Raw genomic sequence first — 25,912 nt, forward strand, 5'->3', positions numbered from 1 at the left:
TGTGGGGCACAATGTGGTGAAATCAATCAGCAAAAGAGGAAAAGGATGCCCGGTTTCTATGACAATGGTAGTGTTTGTGGCAAGCTGGGGACTCCTGGGTCCCCAGGGCCTGTGAGCAGTGATTCACCACAGGAAAAAGGACACTGCAGAGGGACTGCGTGCTAGGGACCGGATGCCATGTGGCTCCTTCTCAGTGCTCAGCACACACTCCCCAACCCCGGCCCCTGGGCCTGTGCTCTGCCAGATACTAGGAGGGGGACTGAGCCCTGACAAGGTGCAGGCTGTCTCTTCCTCACTGTACACGCACATCTCACTTATCGCTCACAGTGGCCCTCCGGAATTGCTGTTATCCCATTTTATAGAAGACGAAACTGTTGCCCTGGCCCAGGGTGACACAGGTAGGACATGAGTGGCAGAGCCAGGATTAGAACCCAGGCTAATCTGATTCTAACCATGCTTGTGAAGACCTAGAAAGCAGAAAAAGAAGAACAGGGGATGGGCCGGCCCTGTGGCTTAGCGGTTGAGTGCGCGCGCTCCGCTGCTGGCGGCCCGGGTTCGGATCCCGGGCGCGCACTGACGCGCCGCTTCTCCGGCCATGCTGAGGCTGTGTCCCACATACAGCAACTGGAGGGATGTGCAGCTATGACATACAACTATCTACTGGGCTTTGGGGGGAAAAAAATAAATAAATAAAATCTTAAAAAAAAAAAAAAAGAACAGGGGCATGGAAGTTAGAGTGTGGCTAAGACCCAGGAGGAGATGGGAAGGAGCCCCTCCATCTCCCCCAGTCTCCCTGCCTGCCCTGCCCTGTGTGAGCCCAACACTGATAAGGAGGGAGGCTGGCAAAATCCATGGCCTGATGTGGGCCAGGAACTGTGCATCCAGCCTGCCTCTCACTCTCCTCTAGGCCCAAGAAAGCAGGCTCCAATTCTGATCCATCCAGCATCCCCCATCACTTTCCCTGTGCCCTGGTCCTGGAGCAGGGGTGTGTGTGTGAGAGAGATATCATCCTGTCTGCCCCTCACTCCCCGCTTGCAGCCCCTGCTAGAGCCTGGGAGTTCCCAGCCTCCCCCAGTCGCTGTCAGGATAGTTTCATTCTTGTTAAGCCGTGGGGCCCCCACAATTTCAGTATGAAAGAGGCATCCCCGTCCCACCCCCGGGCCCTGATGGCATGCAAGAGGGAAGCACAGCTCTTCACCATCCCTTCCTCTGCAGCAGAAGGGATGGAGGCTGGAAGGGCCTTGGGAATCGTCCAGTCCCATCCACTTGTTTTGCAGGTGAAGAAACTGACACCCATAGACGGGAAGCAATTTCTCCAAGGTCACAGAGTGAGTTAGGGGAGGAGAGCACTAGATACTCTGTCTCTTGAATCTCAGTTCTGTGATCCCAGAGAGAACCTTCTTGAATTTGGCACTGGGTTCTTGGGACAGAGTCAGGCAGATGAACAGAGGGAGAGAAGCAGATTAAATGGGATAACCTAGCACAATGTAGCACATGGAAAGAAGGTGTACAGTTCGTACCCCACCTACCTACCATGTTACATCAGGAATAACAGAGATGAGACCATTGGACAGACTTATCACATACGTATGTCAGGGGTACAAGATCTGGGGTCAATGTGGACTGCGTGATCTCGGGCAGATCACTTACTCTCTCTGAGCCCCAGAGATCACGTGGGGTACACTACCTCCAGGGTTGCGTGGAGGATGGATGGGATTACAAGGGCAAGTACTTGTGAATGGTGGGGTGACATAAATGTTCTTGGTTGTCAGGGAAGGCGAGTCATGTCTAGCGGAACTGGGAGACAGGGCTGCCCCACAGTGTGGAGGTATAGGATGAGCCAAGGTGCTTGACCCTTGATCCTTGGGAGAGCAAGGAAGGAACAGGAACTTTTGCCATGCTCAATACAAGCAGCATTTCTCTTCCCTGGGAGAGGGAAGGTGGGCAGCATGTTCGAGCTGACCCTGGGGGTGCCCAGAGGCTGTGGGAAGCTGAGTACTAATTAGCTCTCTCTCCCTAATGGGACTTAATTGCCTCCTTGTGATCAGCAATTAGGAGGCTGCATCAATTAGCACAGGGAGGGTGACAGCTCAGATGGGGCTGGTCAGGGATCCCCTTCGGGAGGGGAGGGAGGCAGGAAGGTGAAGGATGGCCCTGTGGGGAAGTTGCCCCACTGCCCAGCTCCTCACCACTCCTTTGGCCCCTGTGAGGGAGGGGACAGGGGCCTCCAGGCCTGCCACCTGGACTGTGGCTTCTCTGACCTCAGTTTACCCACTCTCACCGATTTCTGACTTTTCTGCTCAGAGGAGACATGGGATCTAGGCCTGGCTCCACCACTGGTTCCTTTGCAATATTGGGGTTGACACCTACGGGATCAAGCTTGCGAGTGTCAGCTTCAAGACGAGGTCTCTGGGGTTTGAATCTCAGCCCCACCACTGACGGGTCATGTGACCTTGGACCAATGGTGCTTTGTTTTCTCACCCGTAAAATTGAGCTGATAATAACAGTCCCTCCCATGCAGGGATATGGTGAGGATCAGGTGGATAGGGTACCTGCACTGTTTAGAGGGACACCTGGCATCAAAAGCACTTGGTGAGTGTTAGCTGTTACTAGAATTCCCACTCCAAACCTCAGCTTCTTCATCTATAAAATGACAGATTGAAGTGGTATTGACTGCAAAATGCCCGGGTTCCACTCCAAACCAATTATTCAATCAAAATATCTGAGACTTTGGGCATTGGCAGTTTTGCAAGTCCCCTCCCCAAGCGATTTTGATGGCCAGTGAGGGTTGAGACCACCGGGTGTGTGGTCTTGAAGGGCTCCTCTTAGCCCTGATCCCTGAAAACTCTCCAGTAAAACCCTCCCCTACCCCCTGGGCACAGCGGCTCCCTGTCCTGTGCCACACAGGATGCTCTGTTCAGCCCTGGAGGTGCTGCAGTTTGTAAAAGGGCCCATTACCCCCTGTGTGGCCGGAAGCAGGTCCCTCCCCACTCACTTGGGCTGAGTCCTCCTCTATAAAATGAGAATAATGACCTTGCCGCTCACCGTCCCAGGGCTGCCCCGAGATAATGTTTCACTAGTGATAGGACCTGCTATTATAGGTAGGCAATTATATTGTTCCTTCCCTCAATAAACATTTATGGCGGGCCTAGCATATACCCCAGCTCCTTTACACTCTGTGACTATGGAGTTATAAGCTCCTGGAGAGATCTGTCCCCAACCATCAGACAAGTCAGGTCCTTGGGCCAATATCTTTATTTAGCTCCTGCTGGGTATCAAATGAGCCAATGAATGGAAAGAACCGTGAACAGGCCCTGACACATAGTGAGTGCTCTATAAACAGTAGCTGTTGTTACTACTGGCATTATGACTGTGCCCTGGGCTGGGTGTGGAGAGAGGCCTAGTTGCAGAGCACACATGGAGCTCCAGTGAAGGAAGGCAGTGGGGGCACATGGGGGGAAGGTGAGGCGAGAATTAGGTGTTGAAGAGTAGGGTGTATGGAAAAAGTAGAGGGAGAAGTGGAGCACCCATGTGGGTGCTGGGGACACGGAAGGTGCTCTCTTCCCGCCTGAGCTGAGCATCTCCGAGAGGCCAGACCCACCCAGCCTCTACCCTCAAAGAGTTCCCCTAATGGGGGAAGACAGAGGTGTACACAGTGTCACTATAGTGTGACAAGAGATGTTGGGGGCTTAGCGGGACACCTAACTCAGACTTAGTGGCACTATTAGCTGAGCCCGGAGGATGAGTAGGAGTTGGTCAGAGGGCAAAGCCTGTGCCAAGTCCAGGAAGGTTACCTTAGAAGAAACGAGAGACATCGGGATTGCTGGAATCTAGAGGGCAAGTGATGAGGCTGGAGATACAAGCAGAGCCTGGGTAACGGAAGGCTTTACAAGCCAGGTCAAGGAATTTGGACTTTATCCTGAATACCATTGGGATGCACTATTAGTTTGAAGTTTTATGTAAACACGCCGAGGTTTACATTTTGGAAAGATGGCTGTGGTTTAGGGGGGAGAAAGGATTGGAGCAGAGGCAAGGGTGGAGGCAGGGAGGCTGGGAGGCTCCTGCAGTTACTAGGCAAGGGCTGATGGAGATCAGAGCCAGGGAGCTGGAGGCAGTGCGCAGAATGGAGAGATTCTGGATGGAGGTAGGATCCACAAGACTTGGGGGCTCACTGGCCAAGGGAGACGGAGGAGCAGAGTGGGGCTGAGGTGGTGCTGGGAGACATAAAGAACTCTATCTGGGACATCCAAGGAGGGACGGCAAGTATGGAAGCTCAGGAATCACCCCCTGCCTGGGAATGCTAGGAGTCTTCTTCCAAGAACTCACAAGAGTGGGAGGGGCGCTCACCCTTGGCCCAGTGCCAGGCTCTCCTTTTCCCTGGCCTCTCTGGGACAGGCTGGGAATTCCTGGCCCAGAGACACCCTGTCAGGGCAGGCTTGCCTGGATCCTTCCCAGCCCCAAGGGAGGGATGTGCCCACGAGCCTGCTCCAGGACACGTTTCGGGGAGGGAGCAGTGGAGGCAGGGAGCCCCACCCCCGCTCCCACTTCCCAGCCTCTGGCCTCAGTTGTGGCCCTGGGGAATGGGTTCCAAGGAGGCGGCCAGAGGCCAGCTCTCTGGGCCTGGGGTACACAGGGAACAGGGCGTGGTGGCCACTGCGCAGTTTCAGTGGTGGTGGTGTGAATGAATCCTGCTTCCACCTTCACTTGAGCGTGTAAGTGTGTGGAAGTTGCTTTCTCTCCCGCTCCGAGGTGTTCCGCAGTGGGCAATCACCGCGCCCGCCCGTCTGCCCAGCCCCAGCCCACTTCTCCATTTCCAGACCCCCCCACCCCACGGCGCCTCTCTGCCTCCTGCAGCCCGCTCTTTGCCCTCCCTCATTAAACTTGGTTTCTGTGAGAATGTGATTTGAATTAACTCTTGGGAGAAAAATCACAGAAACCAGGAAAGGGGGGCCATGGGGAGGGGGCAGTGAGTCATGTTTCCATGTGTATTTTTCAAACTTTCCAATGGGAGTTTGGAAAACAACACCCTTTTCATTGCCAACTTGGACCTGGCTCTCCAGGGGTACATCGTTCTGTTTCTCTTAACTGCTGTGCCCCGGCCCACCCTTCAGGTCTGCTTTGTTTCCTGAGTCCCCCACCCCTTCTCCCTCTGGGCTGGCTCATGCTGTCATAGGGGCCTTGAGAAGTCCCTCATGGGGTGGAGCTTCAGTCTCTCCCCTGGTGTCATCTCACAGTGATAGCCCTCCATCTACCCTCTTTTCAGGGTGGACTATGGGGACTGCAGCCGCTCTGGCCAACCCTCCGACCCTTGAGAACCTCTGTCAGCACCAGGGAGCCTGGGCTCCGGGACCCTCCTCTCTGCGCCAGCAGCTTCCTCGTTGTGCCCTTCCCTCCCATTTCTGCACCCCAATTTCCAGAGTGCCTGTGGCCGAGGGTGAGAATCTATCCACCCCCAGGGAGAAGCCCTGCAGAGCAGAGACCTCACCCTGAGGAGGTGGGTAAGGAAGAGAACCTGTGTGTCCCTTGTGTGTGCTGGACACATCTTGTGCCCCGGGAAGGGGTGTCAGGATCCCTATTCTGGATATGGAAACTGAGGCTCAGCCAGGGTAACGGATGGGGAGCGCAGCCCATGGCCCTAGCCAACTCCTCCTTGCAGGCCCTGAGCCTTTCCACCCTCCCCAAAAGCTCCCATCTGCTTCCTTGGGGGTCCTGGACTAGCTGTCCATCTCCCTTGCCCCTTCCCAGCTTCTGACTAATCCTTCCTGGTGGAGTTGCATGTCCAGCCCCCACTGTGCCCATGCCAGGGACAGCCCACATCACATGGGCCACATGTGGCTCCATTTGAGCACACCCTCCCCTCCCCTCCTCTGCCCCTCATCCTCCTCTGCCCAGAGGCCAGAGCAGGGAGAATCCCTGAGGACCCCTCTTCTCGGGGTCCATCATCCCCCTTCACCTACCCCTTTACAGTGACTCTAACAGAGTCACTCTTTTCTCTCCTTTCAGCTTCCTCATCCTCTCTTCCAGCCTCGGTCCCCTGGACATCTTGACTCCATCTCTCAGCATCCCCTCCCTCACCATATCCTGACTCCTTGGACTACTTCCCTTTCCAGCCCCCACTGAACAGTGGATTGGGAAGGGGGCATTTTGCAAGGTTTGAGCCCCCAGAGCTGCCCCAGGGTTGGGGGAAGGCCTGGCAGCCCAGGGATTAAATTCCCCCTTGCCCAGCACTCTGGCCTATTGCCAGTTTGGGGGTGGGTGGGTTAGGTAGAGGTGACCCCAAGATATGTGTGCCTGGAGGGATATAGCTGAGCCTGTGGGGTGGGGATGGAGAGCTGAGGGGAGCAGTATGGCTTACCCTCTCTGTCTGTTGTGAGGAATGGGGAGGAGCCTGGAAGGCCCTCTAGCTACTGGCCTCCCGCCTCCTTCCTCCCTGCTTAGCAACAGTCGCTGGGTAAATATTTGCCCCACCAGGATCAGGACTGGAGTGCTGGCGTCAGCCTGGCAGCTGCCCCTCGCCTCAATTCCTGGGCCTCTCCTCTGCCCAGCTCCCCACTCCCGGAGCCCCTGGCCTGGACTCCAGATGTGATCCCTGCCCCCCTCACCTCAAAGCTCAGTTCTTCCTCCCTCACGGTAGACCTCCTCCCCAACTTCCTCCCTTTACCCACTCTTCTCTCTCCTGTCATCCCCTCCCCACTTACTCTCTGTGCTCATCTCTCTGATTCATCCTCCACCCCTGATCCACTAAGGTACCTGAGTGAGGCCCCACCCCTGAGCCAGACAGGTCCCCTGCCTCTCCCTCACCACATCCCACTGAGAGCACAGCCTGGCTATGGCTCCTGGTATATCATTGGTGCTCACTGAATCCCAGAACCTCACCTCTCTACTCCAACAGGAAGTATGCCCCAGTCCCTAAGCCTTAGCTCAGCTCCCTGAAGCTCCAGGGGGAGAGAGGGGAGGGGACATGGATGTTTTCAGGACACCCTGTCCATACTCCATCCCCAGGCCAGGAAGCTCTGCCTCAGGAAACCAGCACCATTTTCACCTCCTCTGGGGGTAGGATTGAGGGGACCATGGCCAAGAGGAAACAGATGCCCTCTTGGCCCCTCCCTGGGCAGCCTGTGAGCATACCAGCTTCAGCCTGTGCATCCTGTCCCTTGGAGCCAGGCTCCTCCTGCCCCATCCCTCCTGCATTGGTTTCCCCATTACCTGTCATTGTGATGAAGAGCCCCTCGGGGGTTGAGGACCAAAGTGAGGTGGGTTCTCACCGTCTAAGCTTTAGACTTACTGGGCAAAGAGAGCCAATGGGGTGCTGCTCTGGGGCAGGCCTGTGGACTGGCTTAGGGATGGTGGGAAGGGGAATATGGGGAGTTGGACCAAGGCAGGTTTAAAAATGAGTGCATTGGCCTGCATGATGCCCTGAGACTCCTCCCAGCTCTGAAGTTCTGGCTTCTAGGCAATGAATGATGAAGCACCAGCCCAAGGCAGTCCCTTCCCCATCCCACAGGGCCTCCCTCCAGGAGCTCCTGATCTGGCAGAGCCTGCCCATCCACTTGCCCCACCTGGCAGCCCTGGCCACTTCTCCAGAAAGTGCCCCTTGCTCTGCCCCACCCATCAGGAAATTCCCTGCAGATTAACCACCATCCTCCTGGAGAGAGTTCACTTTCCCAGTTGAGCCCCCTGGTCTGAGTGCCAGGGGGTAGCCTTTAAAGGGGACCCTGAAGAGCTGGAGGGCTGCAAGGGCTGGGGACAGGGGCAGATTTATCATGAAGCTAATGAAGGGGAAGCTTCAGCGCCCCTTAGTTGCACAGGCCCTTCCAAGACCCTGAGAGGTGCCTGCCCGTGTTTCCACATGGTCATATAGCCATGTAAAATTTGTAAAAGACATTCTCATATTTTTTAAACAGGGCCTCCCCACAAAAATTGGATGAACATGTAGGGAGACCAACTGTCCCGGTTTGCCAGGAACTGTCCTGATTTTAGCACTGAAAGTCCCTTGTCCTAGGAAACGCCTCAGTGCTCTGCAAACTGGGACAGTTGGCCACTCTAGATTCAGGCCCCACAAACGTTCGGTCAGCACCCGGATGAAGGGAGGGTGAAAGGGAATCCTCTTCTGCCTCACTTCCTGGAAATGTGTAGGGGTGCGGGGCTTGGGGACCCTTGTCTCCAGCCCCAGTCCTGGAGTTGTGGCGCTTCTGTTTGTTTCCTTGGTAACAGGGAGAGGAAACCCCCATTTAGTAGGCCGGGGAGGCCCCAGCAACCACACACACACACACACACACAAAACTCACAGACAGCCGCCCACACGCAGGCGCCTGCGTCAGCACAAGCCGTCAGCACTGCCCGCCTCCGGTGGGGGCGGGGCGGGACAACCGGGCAAGGGCCTAGTCAGCCTACCAGCCCCAACTGATCTGCCCTTGGACCCGCCCGTCCACAGGGCCCCACCCACGTCTCTGGTGCCCCGCCCCTTCCCATCCCTACCTCCCCCTCCCCCTCTCCCACCAAATGGGGAGGAGCCAAAGCTGGGGAATGGACAGGGGAGAAGGAGATGGCGCTGCTGCATTTCTGTTTGACTGGCTCTAGTCTGGCATGTATTGTGACAGTATTGTGTATTGTGACACTTCTGCGAGCCTGAGACACATGTGGGGCGACTACCTTGGCCTAGTTGGCTGGGGGAGGTGGTTTGGGATGTTGGGAAGGAGCTCGTGGGCAAACTCTAGGATTTTGCTGTTGGATTGGCCTCCTTGGGGTCTGGGCTGAAGAGAGGTGGGGTGTAGTTAACCTGGAGGCAGACACCTGGGGTTTGGGGCCTGCTTCTGTCACTTGTCAGCTATGTAGCCTTGAGGACATCAGTTAAACTGCCCACACCCCAATCTCCTCATCTGTATGATGAGGATAATGGTGCTCGCTCTGTGCACCTCAAAGAGATTGGAGAGGGTTAAGGTAGTAATCTTGATTGTGAAAGGGTTGCCACCAGGGACAGCTGCCTGGGTGTGAGGTGTGAGGGGTTGGTTCTTTACCCATTATCCAGCCACCCCTTCTGGCCTGGCTGGAGCAGTGATGGAAGATAAGTGGGCTCCGGCTCAGCAGCCAGCCTCCCCATGTCATAGTAACATCAATGCCAGTCCCTTGAGGTGGATTAGCCCCTTAAATGATGTCCTATCTCCTGTGGTATCTTGAGATGGGGTCAGAGCGCTATCTTGGGGGTTCTAGGCAGGCCTGGCTGTGTGACCTTGGGCAATTCTTTCCTCCTCTGGCCTCAGAAGCCCACTTGTAAAGAGAGGAGCGTATTCCCCAGAGCCCTGGGGGCCTCCTGGGGGAAGGGGTCCCCAAATCTCCCTACCTGAGAGATTCTACCTTTGTGGTTTAGTATATTGGGCTTTTTTGGTGAGATTTCATTCAAATAAGGAGTCTCTGGCTTTACAAATGGCTGTCAATCACTCACTCCTAGCCTTCCCCTGCTGATGGCTCTGAGCCTGCCTCATTCCTCCTTGCTGAGTCTGGGTAGGAAGAAGGCAGTCTACTCAGCTGTACTACCTCAGGGCAATTACTTAACCTCTCAGAGTCTTGGGTTCTTGGCATGTAAAATGCAGATAATAATACCTACCTCATAAGGCTGAGATGAAGATTAAATGGGATCACCTCCACAATAGCCCCTAGCCCGGTGCCTGGTACACGGCAGCCACTTAAAGAACAGGCAAGTCCTTCTATTGTCAAGGTTGTAGAGTCACCTGTGCATGAGTGACTCAGCAGTTCAACAGTTGTTTAGTTCCAGACCCTGTGATCAAAGGATGAATAAGACAGGGACCCTCCCTCAAGAATGCACTATAAAAGGATTCCCCAACCATGGCCTTGAATCTCCAAATCACCCCTCACTCCCTAGACCTCAAAAGAGTGACCCCTTCTCATCCCTATGGGGGAGCATAACTGCTTCCTCAATGGCCTAGGACTCATTTGAATCCTCGTCTCTCCTGCTCCCACCTGTCCAGGATTATAGCCTGATGGTAAGATCTTGCCTTTCAGAGTCAGGCCAACCTGTATTAAAATTCCAGTTCTGCTACTAACCATATGTACCTTAGTAGGTAGAGGCCAAGGATGCTGCAAAACATCCCACAGCGCATAGAACCTCCCCCTACAACAAAGAATTATCTGACCCTAAATGTCAATAGTGCCAAAGTTGAGAAACCCTGCCTTAAATGAATGCCTTAACCTCCCCGGGCTTCAGTTTCCTCATCTGTAAAATAGGGCTAATAATATATGTACCTTGTAGAGCTATTGTGTAGGTTCAACAAGGTCATGCAAATACCTAGTGCCTAATAATAGTAGGTACTCCATAAATACTCCCTACAGGCAGGGTTATTAGCATGCCTCTGGAATCTCTCCTGGTTTCATGCTTCTGCTGAGCCCACTCCATTTAGCTTGCCTCTTGCCAAGGCCAGGACCTCTGACTCCTTCCTTGCTGGTCTCAATGCCTTCCTTCTCTCCTTCTTGACCCCAGCCTTACCAAGCAGCCGGAATCCTCTCCCTCAGACCCCATCCCAGCTCTGGGTCCCTGCCTCCATCTGCCACTTCTCCTGTCCTGCCCTTCTTCCCACACTTTCCTGCCTCACTTCTAGTGGCTCCCTGCTCCCCTCAGCAGGCTGGGCTGCATGCCCTCCTCAGCTCTTTCCCACTTGAGCACCTCTGCACAGACTTCCTCCCTGGCACCAGTCCACCCCAGCACCTCTCACGCTTCCACCAAAGTGGCATAAGGCAGTGAAGCACGTCCTGGATTTTCATAGTGCTTACCTCCTTCTAACAAACTGTAATTTTGTCTTTTATTTATTGACTATGTCCCTCCACTAGAATGTCAGCTCCATGAGGGTAGAGATTTTGTCTGTTTTATTCACTGCTGTATCCCTAGTGTCTATCCCTAGTGTCTAGAGCAGTGCCTGGCACACAGTAGGTGTTCAAGAAATATTTGTTGGATGACTGAATTCACTCTCCATGTATAAGGTGCTTCTGTTAAGGGCCTAAATTGACCTCATTCAAGAAGCCTTCCTTCAAATGCGTGTTCCTCAATGATTGCAGCATCTCCATTTTATAGATAAGGAAACTGAGGCTGAAAGAAATGACATAACTTGCCCAGAGTCATTCACCTGAAAAGTGGCAGTGCCAGATGCATTTGTTCATCTAAGAAACACTGAGCACCTCCTGTGTGCCAGGCACTGGGCATGGTGTTAGGGACACAGATGACCAAGACTTGGTCCCTCCTGTCCCTCACAGCACTTTTGGAGGAAGGGTCATTGAAGGAGGCCCAGGATGCAATGGGAACAGAGGAGGGCCCCCTCTAAGGTCATTGGTCTTCAAGACAAATGCCCCTTCCACTGCCCAACCCACCCCTTGGACTCAACCACTATATTCTGATATCACTCATTAATGCTCAAGCTTCCGGTCTTCTGGAATCCATTTGGAATTCATTGTCCAGTTCACTGTCCTATACTGCTCTTTAACCACTTGTGCTTGCTCTGTCTTCCCTACCAGTGGGCAGCTCCCTTGAGAGCAAGCACAGTAGCTTAATCCCCATGCCTTTGATAGCCACTCTGCCCATGTTACAGATGAAGAAAGGAAGGTCCAGAAGATTCAGTAGCAGATCTGTCATCACACAGCAAGTGAGAGGCAGAACTGGAACCTGGTCTCCGCCCAGTCACAACTCCGCCTCGCCTCACCCCCAGCAGGCTCCGCTCCTCTGGACCTGGCCTCCCCTGCTCTCTTCTGCTTCTTGTAGGACTGGCCATCTATGCCCTGGCAGGGGGAGAGTAGACCAATGGCATTTGGGGTTCAGAGTTAGGACTGAATAATCAGGATAAAGGCCCACTTTGAAGTTCAGATCTAGGATTGCGGCCACTGTGGTGCTGGTGGTGGTGGTGGTGGGGACCCTTCGGAAAGAGCCTAGAGTGACATTTAGCATGAGCTCCCCCTCCTTTCTCTTGCCTCTTTTCCCCAAAGATGGGGAGGTCCGGGATAGGAAGGGTTAAGTGTGGTTTTGTTGCCCCAGCCAGGAGGGGAAGCCAGGCCAGGAGTGGGGGAAGGAGAGAAGAAAAGAGAATGGGTGGGGTGGAGGGAGTGCTCAGTGTGTGTGTGGGAAGAATGGGTGGGGCGGGGTGGGGGGGCTCAGTGCCAGGGGGTGCTGAGGCAGAGAGGGAACAGCACCAGCCCTGTCCCTCACGTTTCACTGGCTCCCCCACCCCGCCTGTGCTCCTGGTTGGGAACCCAAGAGGGAGCAGCAGATCAAGACTTTTTGTTTTGTCTGGGAAGCTGAGGGTGGGTGCCACGCCCTGGAGGAGAGGGCTGCCGGGAGAGGAAGCCATATCCTGGGTCCCTCTCCTGGGTGCATCCTGGATATTCCTCACACTACCCAGTCACCCTCATAGAGATGGGAACCTAAGCATCCCCTCCCCGGTCCCTCTCCCCTGTCACTCAGAGTCCCTGCCTTAATCCCATTCCAGCCCCTTGTCCACTTGGAGGCCTTGCTCCAGAACCCAGAACAGGGGACGTATCCAGCTCTGCTTCTCTTGTGTATTACAGAAACCCTGACATCCTGGAGCTGTAGGAGTTAGCAACATAATTTAATTTCCCAGGTTCCTCACCAGAGAATAAGCTGTGGGAGGCACAGGGGAAGGCAATGAAAGCACATGGGTTCTGGAGCCTCAGCACCGCCACCTCTTAGAGAGGATGAGGTGTTGGGAGGGGCCAGGGCCAAGATTAACGAGCGGAGTGGAAGGCTGATCAAAGGAGTCCTTGGTGAGGCCTGGGGATGGAGTCTCCAGAGCTTGGGGTGGGGAAGCCTGGGGACCTGGGTGATCTTGTTTTGTGAGAGGACCTGGCCCCTCCCTGGAGCCAGTGGCAAAGCAGAGCTGGCCAGAGAGGAATGCAGAGATAAGTGTGGGGTGTTTGCTGTCCCTTCCCCTACTACTCCCTTTCTGGCTGAAATCAGAAGGGAGACCCAACATTCGCTGTCCAGCCCTTTGCCCTGCTCCCCCTTTCGGGCCCCCTCTGGGAACCACAAAAATCTGGGACCTCGTGTCCTGGCAACATGATGAATGCACGCACAGCTCTGGTATCTGTTTTAAATTATCCATTAAAATAAGTACAGTCCTGGAAAAAAAATAAGTACAGTCCGGAGTTGGTGGGGTGGGGTAAGGAGTAGAAGGGACTGAGTGGGGAGGAACCTAGGCTGCCTCTTTTTGCAATTGCTTGGGTCCAAAGGAAGGAGGCAGAAGATGGCGGGTGGGGCAGCGCCTGGGTCCTATTCTTGGCCTTCTCTGGGGGCCTGTGGCTTGTTGCTTGGGTCTAAGACCCAATGGTTGGTTTTGAAGGGAGATAAATTGGGGCAGAAGATAGGAAAAGAGGGATCCCAAATTCCTGGTCCCCACCGCAAATTGAGGATATAAAGGAACTCAGGAGCTAGAACTTTGCTGCAGCCCACCTCAACCCCCCAAGGAACCCAGGCATGCCTTCCCCAGCCCACCCTGGCATTCTGAGATGTAGCTTTGAATGGGCTGCCCACATGTGGAAGGGGGGTAGGGGTGACTCACTATTACTATGGGGAGGAAAGGGGGAGCCAGTGGTGGAAGAAGAGTGAGTCACCCTGATGGGCACCAGCCTCAGCCCTCCCCCTACTTTCCTGGATCTGCCTGCCTGGCTCTCCCTTGCTTTACACCCACTTTTCCTCTTCCTCCCTGCCCTTTGCCCACCCACTCTCACCCACTCCTCCGCTCTGCCCTCTACCCCAAAAGGCCTGAGGCAGTGGGGGCAAGCTTGCAGCTGGGAGCGCTGCGCAGGCAGGAACCGAGCCAGGAGCTTCAGCGAAGTTCCAGGCACGTAAGGGTGCGCGGGAGAGGGTGGGGCCCGACTCTGCCACAGATAGGCAGTCCTCTCCCCTCCTCACCGCTCCTGCCCCCACCCCTGTGGGTATGCGACGGCCCCTTTAAGAGCAGTGGCCCCTCCTCCCATTCCCTAGACCTATTAGAGCCTTTGCCCGGACGCCGGTGACTCATAGTGTTCGCGGGAGCGCCGCATCCACACCAGCCAACCGAGATCCCGAGGTCCGACAGCGCCCGGCCCAGATCCCCACGCCTGCCAGCCGGCCGGCGCGCTCCGACCCCGAGCACTCTCTGTCCTTCGGCCTGAGCCCCGCGCCCTTCCCGGGACCCCTGCCCTGCGGGCAGCGCTGCCACCCTGCCGGCCATGGAGACTCCGTCCCAGCGGCGCGCCACCCGCAGCGGGGCGCAGGCCAGCTCCACCCCGCTGTCGCCCACCCGTATCACCCGGCTGCAGGAGAAGGAGGACCTGCAGGAGCTCAATGACCGCTTGGCGGTCTACATCGATCGTGTGCGCTCGCTGGAGACGGAGAATGCAGGTCTGCGCCTTCGCATCACCGAGTCAGAGGAGGTGGTCAGCCGCGAGGTGTCCGGCATTAAGGCCGCCTACGAGGCCGAGCTCGCGGATGCCCGCAAGACCCTCGACTCGGTGGCCAAGGAGCGCGCCCGCCTGCAGCTGGAGCTGAGCAAAGTGCGCGAGGAGTTTAAGGAGCTCAAAGCGCGGTGAGTGCGCCCAGGTGGTGCCTGCGGGGCTGGGAGCGGAGAGGGCCGGCGGACCCCGCGCCCCTCCTCGGCTCTAGGCGGCTGATAACCTTGCCATATAGCCTTCTCTCTCCCCGGGGAACTGCCCCCAGCAGGTGACTGGCAGTGCCAAGGGAAATTGTCAAGACAGGACAGAGAAGGGAGGGGTCTTTGGGAGAGGGCGGGGTGTATAAGGAATGATGGGGACATCAGGGCTAAGTAGGGGCTGGTGGCAGACCCACATTCTGTCTGGGTGGGGTTTGCCAGCTATTTGGAGCCTGGGAGAGGGGCTTGGGCAAAGCAGAACTGGCCCTGCCAGGTCTAAGAAATCTGGGCACCTAGGACGCATTGGAGTGGGTGAAAGGGTCCTGTTAGAACTTTCTTGGCAGGCTTGGCACTGTGCCACCTTTGCCAGACTGGCTCGGAACACATGACACCCACTAAGACAGAGCTCCCACGCTGGAAGATGTCCAGTGGTGCTGGAGAGAGGTCATCAAGGCAGGGTGACACCCTTTTTCCCCTGCGGGGGCATGGTAGTGGCCCTCTTGGCACGACCCTTTCCGGGGCTCTTTCTAAGAGTTGGGAAGCTCTCCCTGACTCCCTGCATGTCTGGGCCCTTCCCTGGGCTCTGACGGGCTCACCAAACAGCTCCAGGAGAGCGGCTCCCCCACAGCTCCCACAGCCTTTGGCCTGCTTGGCCCAGGAATGCAAGGGAGGGAGGGAGACGGAGGGCAGAGGCACCCGGCTCAGGAAGTTGTGCTATGCCCAGGTCTGGTGGCCGTCCCCCTTGGCCCTCTGCCGGATGTCTTCGAGGGTTGGGGGCTCTGTTCCTCCCTGCCTCCCTCCTTGGGGTGAGCCACTTTCACTTTCCCAGCCAAGTTGAGCAGTCTTTGCTCTGGCGCATCCTCTCAGCCGCTGGTGTTTTTTGATCTTTGCCTTATTAAACTGCTGGAATACAGTGACATTTTTGAAATCCAGCCGTTGGAAGCTTCAGGCCACTCCTACCTCACCCATCCCAGCCCTACCCAACCCCACCCTACCTGACTCCACCCTCTTTTTTAAAAAGGCCTTTGGAGCCTGGACCTTTAGGCCGTCTTCTTCCAGCCCCCAAGAATTTGGTTTCCTTCTCTCTATCCCCTTTTCTCTATGAAGACCCCAGCCAAAGAGCACTAAAGGTGCCTGGAGATCCATGGGGTGGGGAGAACCCTATGGTTTGACGTCCTCTCTTTTCCTCCCTTTACACCATCTTCTCCAAACTCATGCTCTTCTCAGAACCTCTCTGTCTTCCATGCTCTTTCTACCCCTTCACTAGCCCTCAGCCCCAGGCCCTGTGGGTGTGGCAGATCCATCCCCTTGTGAAGAACAGACAGAAATTGTATGGGGAGACAAATTGACTTTTATTTCTGTTGAAAGGGATCACTCTTGTCCTTTTCCACTAGCGACATGAACAACTTTAGCAGGACAGAGAGGAGGCAAGCTAGAGGAGCTCCAGAGAATTAGTTAGTGTCCTAAACTAGTCCATTCAACTACCAGAGCCCCCGTTGCAGGTCCCTGTGAAGGGCATTTTTAGCAGATCTTTTTCTGGGGAAGACATTGATCACGGACCAGGACGAGTGGAGTCTGTGGTCTCTTGCTAACCCAGCCACCCCAGTCTGTCTCCTCTGCCTCCCGGCGCAGCTGTCCAGGCCTGGGACACCAGGCGGACATGTGCACACGTGGGGCAGGGGCGGGGGTGGTGTGTGTACTTGTTATATTTAGCCACCTGCCTCTCTACTCCCTCTCTGATCCTGGCTGGGGAGGCTGGGCTTCCGGAAAAGGGGGGTGGGTTTGCACACCTGGATCTCAGGCTGACGGGAGGCCGGGTGGAGAAAAAGTGAGCTCAGACTGGGGTGTCTGTCCCCTTCTATGCCCCAGTGGGATGAGCTAGGATTTGTTGCTCCCTTTTGTGTCTGCTGTTCTCAAGGTGAGGTGGAGAAGTGAGTGGAATGAAGAGTTTGGGAGAGGAAGAAAGGCACTGGCCTAACTCCTCCCACTAAAGCCTTGAGAGAAGGTGTTTTCTGGTTTAATGTTTAATTAGAGCTCAGAGTCCAGGGCCAGGCTTTGGGTTGGGATGCAGAGCCGTCTGTGAGATCCTGCGGCCATCCCTAGCCCAGCCAGGTATCCTGACCACACCCAGGGGTTTGGGACTCCCTCTTGTTAGGCTGGGTTATGGGCTTCAAGCAGAATGCCCCCCAACCCCCAAAGACACACACACACATTCTGTCTATTCTGGAGGCTGAAGGATTCGGACACCTAAGTGCAGGGAGATTGAGGAGGTTGAAATCACCAGGGGACGCCTGCCTGGGGTCCAGGCTTGGAGCTGGGCCCCATCCCAGGCAGGACAGCTGGGTGGATGACTCAGAGCTGCCCCCCTCCTTCCCACCCTGGTAGCTTTACAAGAGACAGCAGGAGACAGGGTGGAGACAGCAGCAGATGTCTTAAAGGGAGGGATGGGGGCCTGAATGTCTGCATCTTCTGCCCCCTACTCCCTACTGCATCCTGGGATCCTTTCCTGCCTCCTTCCTTACGACCTCTGGTGGTGGTCTGGAACCAGGGCTCTGGGCGGCAGTATGCACAAGTGGTTCTCAAGTTGAGTCCAGAGTTATGGGCTTGTGCTGCAGGACGGAGTCAGGGTCTGTGCCTTCCCATGCGGAACTGGTGGAGGAAGGCTGAGTCAGAAGTGGGGCGATCCCAGGCCCACAAAGCAGAAGCGCCTCTTCCCCCCGGACGAGGCTGGGAGCTCGACAACTTCCTGGATTGCCCGCCTTACGCAGCCGCAGTCGGGACAGGCAGGGAGGTGCAGGCCCAGGTTCATCCAAGGTCTCGTCAGGATAAGAACAGCAAAGGCCAGAGAGGTACAGAGGCTTGTCCTATGTCACACAGCAAGGGAGTGACAGACCAGGACTTGAGCACAAGCCTTCTGTCTTCCAGTTGAATGCTTGTACCATTAAACCTTACTTCTCCAGCTTAGCGGACAGATAGGAGGGTCCAGATGGCAGGGCGGGGTGGCTGAGGCTCACTCCTGAAGTCTGGAGATTCTGCTCTAGGACCAGTGACACCTTAGTGCTCTGCTGTCCTGCCAGGGCCTGTTAACACTTGATCAAGAGCCTTTGCACCAGCCTGTACCTGGAAAGACCCAGGACCCTGCCAGGCCACAGATCATGGGACAGGGTTCTGGGAGACTGCTGACGACTGTCTTGGGACTTCTCATGAGAATTGTCTACCTGGATCCGAAGGAGACTGTGCTCTTTGGCAGATACATAAGGATAACAGGGATGGAGGCCTTTGAGGATACCTGGGCCCCAGTCCTCACCTGAGAGAGCCTCCTGGTGTTATGTCTCCTCCCCATGTGCTGAAGTCCACATTCTGATTCAAAGGGAAAGAAGAACGTGCAGCTAAGCCTGGGGGCTGAGCACTCCTTAAGGGGCCCAAGAGAAACAAAAGAGACAATAATTCCTACCAGGGCCCCCGATTGCCTCCCATGATCGATGTCCCTGGTTGGCACTTCTCCTGGCCTGTTAGAGTCTGAGACTTACACTTGCATGGGATGTGCCCATTGTCCCCACTCCCAGTGATTCAGTAGCTCAGTGTCAGGGCGGGAGCCAGGGACAGCTGAGGGGACAGCTGATAGGAGATGCCTTCACCTACCAGCTGTGCCCTCTGCTCTCCTCCCCCTTACCTCCCTCCTCCCCAGCCCCTGACCAGACACTAGTGCAGTTCATCCCATTGCCACCTCCTTGGTCCCCCCGTGTACTAAAAGTGACATAGGCCAAGCTCTAATATTCTTGGAGATATCTGGAGAGAGGGTCTTTGGGGAGGTTGCAGGGTCTCCTATCCCTTAACAAAGAGGGAAGGTGGTCCACCAACAAAATGACAGGTAGTGTGAGGTACTGGTAATAGCCCTGGCCCTTGGTGTCCTTAGTTCTTGGCTTGGTCCTGCCACTAAATTGCTGTGTGACCTTGAGCAAATCACCTCCCCTCTGGTTTTCCCTAGCTATAAAAGAAAGGAGTTAGAGGGGGCTGGCCCAGTGGCATAGTGGTTGGGTTTGCGCACTCCACTTTGGCAGCCCGGGGTTTGCAGGTTCAGATCTCGGGTGCGGACCTACGCACTGCTCATCAGGCTGCGCTGTGGTGGCATCCCATGTACAAAATGGAGGAGGATGGGCATGGATGTTAGCTCAGGGCCAATCTTCCTCACCAAAAAGAAAAAAAAAAAGAAAGGAGTTAGAGCAGAAGGTCTCCAGAGACCCCTCAGGTTCCAAAGTAGTACAATGACCCACAAAGTGAAAAAACAGTCCTCTAAAATAACAAGCTATAAATATTAAAATATAATTATCAAATATAATTAATAGCCAATGCTATTCCCAATATAAATATTTCCCACAAGCTGTGGAATTGAAAGTATTAACACCCTTCTCTATTTCCCAAAGAAAGTTCGTTAGAAAAGGTTAATTATTATGACGTTACACTCTTGGCTTACACTTTGTTTTTATTGCTCGTGGGAAAGGACACTTCGTTTTCAGTGCGTCTGTCTTCGGACAGTAGAAAGGGCAGGATTGTGTAGAAGGAGAGGGAGAGTCCCATTGACCTGTGTTGAGGGTAGAAGGGGGGCCCTGGGAAAGGCAGGACTATTACCTTAGAGCTGGCCGGGATTAGACAGCATGTGCCTGGAGCCAGAGGGAGGTGCGGGGTGACCTTGAACTGCACCCATTCTGGCTCCCTCAACCTGAGGCTGGGCTATGAGGAGGTCTTGGCCCTTAACAATCCCTTAAGGAAGGGGACAGAGTTTGGGAGGGAGGAGGGGTTGAGGGGGAAGGGGAGGGGGAGGGGGTGCTCCCTGTCCCTTTGTGGGAGAGGAAGACCGAATCCTGCCTGTTGAAACCAGGAATAATTCTGGCTGGGCTCCCAGGCCCAGCAGAGGAGCTGAGTCACGCTAGAGGGCAGAGTGGAGAGTGGACAGGAGACCCTGAGCTTGTCCAGGCAGAGAAGAAAAGGCTGAGGGGTGGCCTTTTATTTAGAACTGCCATGGGGGTTCTTGCTGAGTAGCAGCAAGAAGGATGAGGGTATGAATCACATGAGGGACAAATGGAGGGGGACAGGACACATGAGTCCCTTTAGGGCTGGCTCAGGGGAGCTAGAGACCCTTCACATCAAGGGGTCTGGTTTCTGAGCAGTTGAGAGGAGGCCGTTTGGGATTGCCAAGACTGCCCCCCTTCCTCTCGAAGCTCCAGCGCTGCCACCCTCTGCCGGCTGGGAGTGAGCATTGCATCTTCCTAGGCCGGAGCTGGAATGCAGTGGGACCAGAACTCCTAGGTCCTCCCCCACTACCTTTCCTGTTCGTGGGGTACGGCTCCAACCCCCTCCTGCTGTCGTCAGGGTTAACAGCCATGAGCCACCAGATGGAGGGTTAATATGTCCTAAGAAGGGACTTTGAGATGGCTTCTTATGGAGATCCCCTAAATGTCCCTCCCTTTGGCCAATGGCCTCCCTCCCTCTCCCGCCAGGACATTCTACCCCTTCCTAGGCTGTCCCTCCCCCTCCGTGCCTCCGCTTCTTTTGGTCCGTCCCCAGGCCTCCTGCATTTTTGTGACAACACAGGAATGACTTCTGGAGAGACAGGCCAAGAAGAAGGAAAGTGGAGTTTGGCAGGGGACCTTGAGGGAGTGGTTGGTCAGGAAGCCAGCTGCCTGTTATCCAGGACCCCAGTGCCCTGGCCTGTGGCGGCAGGCTTCTCCTGCCTCTGTACAATGCCACGTTGATAAGCCCAGCAGCTGTGACTCAAGCCTGGCCCCCTGCCAGGCCCAGCGCCTCTGCTGGAGTTGCGTCTGAACATGTCAACAGGCCTCCTGTCCCCCTTCTCAGCACCAGTTCTCCCACTGCAGCCCTCCCTCTGCCTGGAATTAAGACCTGCCTTTGTCTGGGGGGAAGACAGCTGGGAGCCTGGTGGCTCTGGAAGGGGATCTAAGGGACCTCAGACCCCGGGCACGTGTGGTGGGTGTCATGCCCAAGAGAAGCATGCAGAAGCAGAGCCAGGCGTGCTACAGGTGCATGTGCACATGTGGGGAGGTCAGGGGTGGCGGGTCCACACTGGGGGACCTACCATGTGCTTTCCAGGTGTAAGACATTTGAAACTTCACAGGGTGGGGTTTGGGGAAGGCTCAAGGGGCTTCTAAGTCCCTGGAATACCTGTCCCCCAGTTCCTCTCTTCAAGGTCTCCTTTCCAGAGAGGGATAGTGCCTTGAATGCCAGAATAGGGAAGCCAGATGTCCCAGCCTTCCCACATCCTGCCCTTATCTGAAAGTGATGGCAGACCCACAGACTTGCCAAGAAACCAAGCAGTGGTTACTTTTGGGGGTGGGGAAGTCAAACACAGTTGCGGGAGTAGGTGATGTCTGAGGGCTGTTTCACTAGGTCTCTGTATCTGTCTCTGACTGGGGTGTCTCCCAGTAAGCGAGATAGAGGTTGAGGCATCTCCCAGGCTTTCTTCCTGGGTGTCTCTGTCCTACTTTCTGTGCCCCCTGCATGCATCATGCCATTTTCTGTGTTCTGTTCCTGTCTGCTGAGAGTGTCCTCAGGTGACCGGATGGGCAGGTTTTTAGTGTCTGAGCCTGCTCTTCTCCAGGCCTTGGTATCCCCTTCTGTAAAAGTACAGGAGTTGGAGGGCCGGCCCGGTGGCATAGTGGTTAAATTCATGTGCTCTAGTTTGGTGGCCTGGGGTTCGCAGGTTCAGATCCCAGGTGTGGACCTATGCACTGCTTATCAAGCCATGCTGTGGCAGGCGTCCCACAAATAACATAGAGGAAGATGGGCACAGATGTTAGCCCAGGGCCAATCTTCCTCAGCAAAAAGAGGAGGATTGGCAACAGACTTTAACTCAGGGCTAATCTTCCTCACCAAAAAAAGTACAGGACTTGGTCCAGGAGAAGGTCCCTCTGGAAGCCTTGAGCATATGAACCTCCTAGGCTCAGGGCATTCAGGGAACATACAGAAAAAGCCCCAAGACATGTACAATATAAGTGGAAAGAGAATAAGCCAGCAGGTAGAACAACAGCTGAAGGCAGCAGAGCAGGGCTGAGGTGGGGTTCTAGTGAGGTGGGGGGTGGATTTGGATAGATGGAAGCAGGGAGGGAAGGAGGATATATTACAGTGGGAGGAGTTGCTGGAACAAAAGGAGGGGTGGTAGGAACGTGTAGGCAGGCTTACAGTAGCCACAGGAGACGCCCCACCACCCGGCCGGAAGTCAGCCTGGGCAGAGGTCTAGCCGCCAGGGACTGTCGCCAAACCAGGAGGGCAGGGACTCCCTGCTACCCACCCTGCCCTGCCCTTCCCAGCCACAGGGGGCGCTCTTTCCTGTGAGGCAGGAAATGCCCAGGGGCTCAGAGACCTTTGCTAGCCTGCCTCCCCTCCCCCACCCCCCAGGGTCTCGGCTCAGCGATGGGGAACTCCGTGGCCTGGTGAGGCTGAGGGGCTGAGGTGCTGAGGGGTGGCCAGCAAGGGGACTGGGGCGGGCTGAGGGAGACCCTGCAAGGCTGGGCTAGCTCCTCAACCGCCCCCTTGACCATCTTCCCCTCCCACTTCTTATTTTTAGCCCCATCCTGATGTCTCTGCTCCCCTTGTCTCTTCCTCAGCCCAGGGGAGGAAATGGGGGCCTCCCCCTCTGGGCCTAGCAAGTTGCTCCCAACAACGGGGCCCAAACAGGCCTGCGGCCGGCCCTGGTTTCCATATCTGGCATCCGAGCGGGGCTGAGGAGGGTGACTCAGCGGGTGGGTCAGCGCCTGGCCCAGTGCCTACCCAGCCCCTTTGCCGTGCTGGGCTCCTCTCTTCCCCCTAAAGCAGTGCCCCGAGTCCTGGCCTGCAGTGGCCCTGGAGCCGGGCTGCCCTGACCCGCAGGCCTCAGCCTGATGGAGCTCCAGTCTCTGGCCAGGCCAGCCAGTTCCCAGCTCTAGTTTCTACTTACTCTTTTCCTCTATGCTACCCTGCCCTCCCCCACCCACTCTCTTCCCTCCTTCTGAGATCAGATTTGCCAGCTGTGGGAAGAGTTAGAAACAGGATGCCCAGCCTTGCTTGCCTTACGAGCCCACTGGGATGGAGCCACTCCTGTGCTTGAGGAACCTGGCAGATGTGAGGGAAAGAGTTGGTCCCCACTGGAATTGCACGGGGCCTTGGGCGGGACATGGTCAAAGCCAGGGTCTCCCCTGTGAGCACTAGAGGATTTCCCGACCCCTGCCCGGGAATTGTCTGACTGAGGATGAGTCACCTGTGGAGACCCTGGTTCCCACCCTTCCCAGCTCCCCTTGCCTGCCCCGCCCTGTCCTCCCTGCCAACCCAGTGTGGGAGTGCAGTCAGCACGTGCCCAGCTTTCCCACTGCCAGCCCCCAGTGGACTTGGGCACGGGTAGCACCTCCACCCTTGGGCTGAGCACATGGCCAGTGTCTGCTTGGGGTCCCTGCTAGGTCTGAAGACCCCAACTAGGGAGGAAATGGCTTTTGGAGCTGGTGGGTAGGCAAGACTGGGGAGGAGGAAGGAGAGGCACTGGGCTATGTACCCTCCCCACCCCCATGTCTTGGGGTGTGCGTGTGGCTCCCTGGCCACAGAGCTCCTGAGGTCTGAGTCATGAGCCCATGGGTGATATGGTCTCTTCCCCACAGATGGGGGCTCCCCGCCTGACAGAAAACCGCAAAGGCTCTTCCTCGCTTCCCTCTCTTTGCTCGTGGTTTCTCTCATCTGCAGGGTGTGTCTTTGTCCTTTAGTCACACCTCTTTCAAGCGCTAATCAAAGCCTCCAGGAGGGAAAGGGAGATAGCCCCCTTTAATTTCTCTGGAGGCCATTATAGCGGGGCAGGTGGTGGACGTAGCTCTGGACGCCTCAGTCTCCTCAATCACATAGTAGGCACCCGTCTCACAGGGAAGCTGTGGAGATTGAGTTAACATGCTAATATTTAGAGCAGTGTCTCGTACATAATCAGCTCCCTGTAAGTGTTTGCTGTCGTTATTATTATTATTATTATTATTATTATTATGTTACCACCCCTTGGGAGCAGTAGGAAGTGAAGAGGTCAGGCTGAAGAACAAACTCCTGCAGTTGTCAGACTGTAAGCTCCCAGAGGGCAGGGCCATGCACCCTGTGTTCCTCAGTCCGTGTCTGCCTGGCACTGCCATGGGAAGGGTATTTCCAAGGAGGACTCCTGGAGTTCCTCTCCTGGTGTCGGAGGAGGCCAGGGAAGCAGGACCAGGGAAGAGATGCCCTTGAGATGTCTTCTGAATGTGTGGCATCGCGCCTTCCTGCTTCTCCCAGCTCAGGCTGGCTGGGTCGGGGAGCCCTCTTCCTCCTGCCGGCTTGTCCGTTCTCCAGACCTGTGGCTGAGGCAGGCAGGGAGGTAGAGGAGGAGGAGTCCTGATCAGCAGCCAGAACTGACTGACCCCGTGTCTGCTGCTGCTTGCAGTGTTTGACACGGGGCCATTCACCTTCCTCCTCTGTGCCTCAGTTCCCTCATCTGTAAAAGGAGGGAGTTGACCTGAACCCACTCTAAGCTCCTAGTTCTCTCAATTCTGAGAGCCTCCCAGCGCGGCGGCCAGCTGCAGCCGTTAGCCTGCAGGGTAGAGAGGCCTCTTCTGGGAAGCCCCTGCCAGCCTTGGAGTCGGCCCAAGGAGCTCGGAATCTAAGTCGGCCGCGTCGCTTCACTTTACCAGCGGTTTTTCTTCTTCTTCCCTCCTCCCCCTGCAGCTGCCTCAGCTTCGGAAAAGTTCTGAAGTCATGGAAAGTTGGGGCTGTGCTCCCAGCCAGGGGCTGGGCCGGATGGCAGCCAAAACCTGAGCTGGGTTTTGACTTTATTTTTAGCTTTTCTGGCTGAGACGGAGGAGGGGAGACATCCTCCAGTTCTGGAAGGGCCTCTTTTCACAGGAGACGGACACTGTTGCATTAAACAGCTTGTTCTGAGGTGTGGCCAGAGGCCTGGACAGAGCAAGCGTGCAGGCTGGGGCGCTCCCTCCAGGTCGTCCCGTCCTGCCCCTGCCCCTCTGGACAGCCCTCAGTGGAACCCAGTTGGAGGGGAGGTGACTCCTGTTTGGAATCTCCTAAGCTGATGGAAGGAGAACCTGGTCTTGGGCGGCCCCTCCCTCCAGAACTTCCTCAAGTCTAGCCCTCTCCACCCTGCTTCTCAGTGAATTGTTGGGTCTCTTGGAGCTTAGGGCTTCGGTGGCAGGAGAAAAAAGTGGCAAGGCCACTTTTCTCCTTTCCAGGATAGATTTTTTCCCCCCCTGCCCACGTTTGGATTTCCTTTTTTCCATATGCTGTGGTGGGCTAGTGCTTAAAGACTGATGAGTTACAGATGGCAGCCAGGACCAGGCCCCTTGGATCTTTCCCTCCATTCCCTGGGTCTGCTGCTTTTTCTCAACGTATATTGGTGAAGGGATCATAACATCTGGAAAGTTCTTGGGTAACCTGGAGATTTTTAAGAAAACAGGACCCCTCCATTTCTCCAGTTCACTATCCAGCAAAAAAGAATCAGGGGCCCAGAAAAGGGTGGGAGGTGGCAGAGGCAACCCCTGTTTGGTTGGTTCTAGCTAAAGCTTTACTCAGTTTGAGGAGTGGGGAGGTTCAAGGCTAGAGCCCACATAGACCTGGAGGCCACATCTGGAGCCTGATGCTGAGGCTGTGGTTGATGGGTGGGCTCAGCATTCTCTCAGGCTCTGATGAGACCTGGAGGGAGGAAGGCTGGAAGCCCCGTCCTCTCCCCATATCAGGGGCCCAGACTGGGTCTGGGAAAGGGAAGGGTCAATACTGTGCCTGGTTGTCCTCATCCCAGGTCTCTCTGAGCTTTTTTTTTTAATTTATTTATTTTTTTCCCCCAAAGCCCCAGTAGATAGTTGTAAGTCATAGCTGCACATCCTTCTAGTTGCTGTGTGTGGGACACGGCCTCAGCATGGCCAGAGAAGCGGTACGTCGGTGCACGCCCGGGATCCGAACCCGGGCCACCAGCAGCGGAGCGTGCGCACTTAACCGCTAAGCCACGGGGCCGGCCCCTCCCTGAGCTTTAACCAGACTCCCTCCCACAGTCCCCAGTATGTAAAAGGGACTAGGAGAGGTGGCCAACATCTTTGGGGCTCAAACTGAGAAGCGTTAGGGACGCATGGACCCCAGGGCTGGAGCCTGGCTGTCTGGTCCCCATAGGGAGAGAGGCTTGGCTGAATGGCAGGTGGGTGGAGTCAAGGAGGAGAAGGTTAAGGCCCTGTGTGGGAAGGGACAGGAGACAAAGGTGGCCCTGTCTCTTTGGG

At 55.7% G+C, this 25,912-nt stretch overlaps 1 protein-coding gene across 1 annotated transcript in view; it reads left to right on the forward strand.

Annotated features, from left to right (window-relative positions):
- Positions 1 to 25,912, forward strand: part of LMNA (lamin A/C) — a 42,627-nt gene that overhangs the window by 9,345 nt on the left and 7,370 nt on the right. The window contains exon 2 of the mRNA XM_058539423.1: positions 14,000 to 14,582. Within this exon, the coding sequence (XP_058395406.1) occupies positions 14,227 to 14,582 (356 nt within the window). The 5' untranslated portion in view covers positions 14,000 to 14,226. The remainder of the gene's footprint in view (positions 1 to 13,999; positions 14,583 to 25,912) is intronic.

The sequence above is a fragment of the Diceros bicornis genome, chromosome 4, assembly GCF_020826845.1.
Source record: "Diceros bicornis minor isolate mBicDic1 chromosome 4, mDicBic1.mat.cur, whole genome shotgun sequence".
NCBI lineage: Eukaryota > Metazoa > Chordata > Mammalia > Perissodactyla > Rhinocerotidae > Diceros > Diceros bicornis.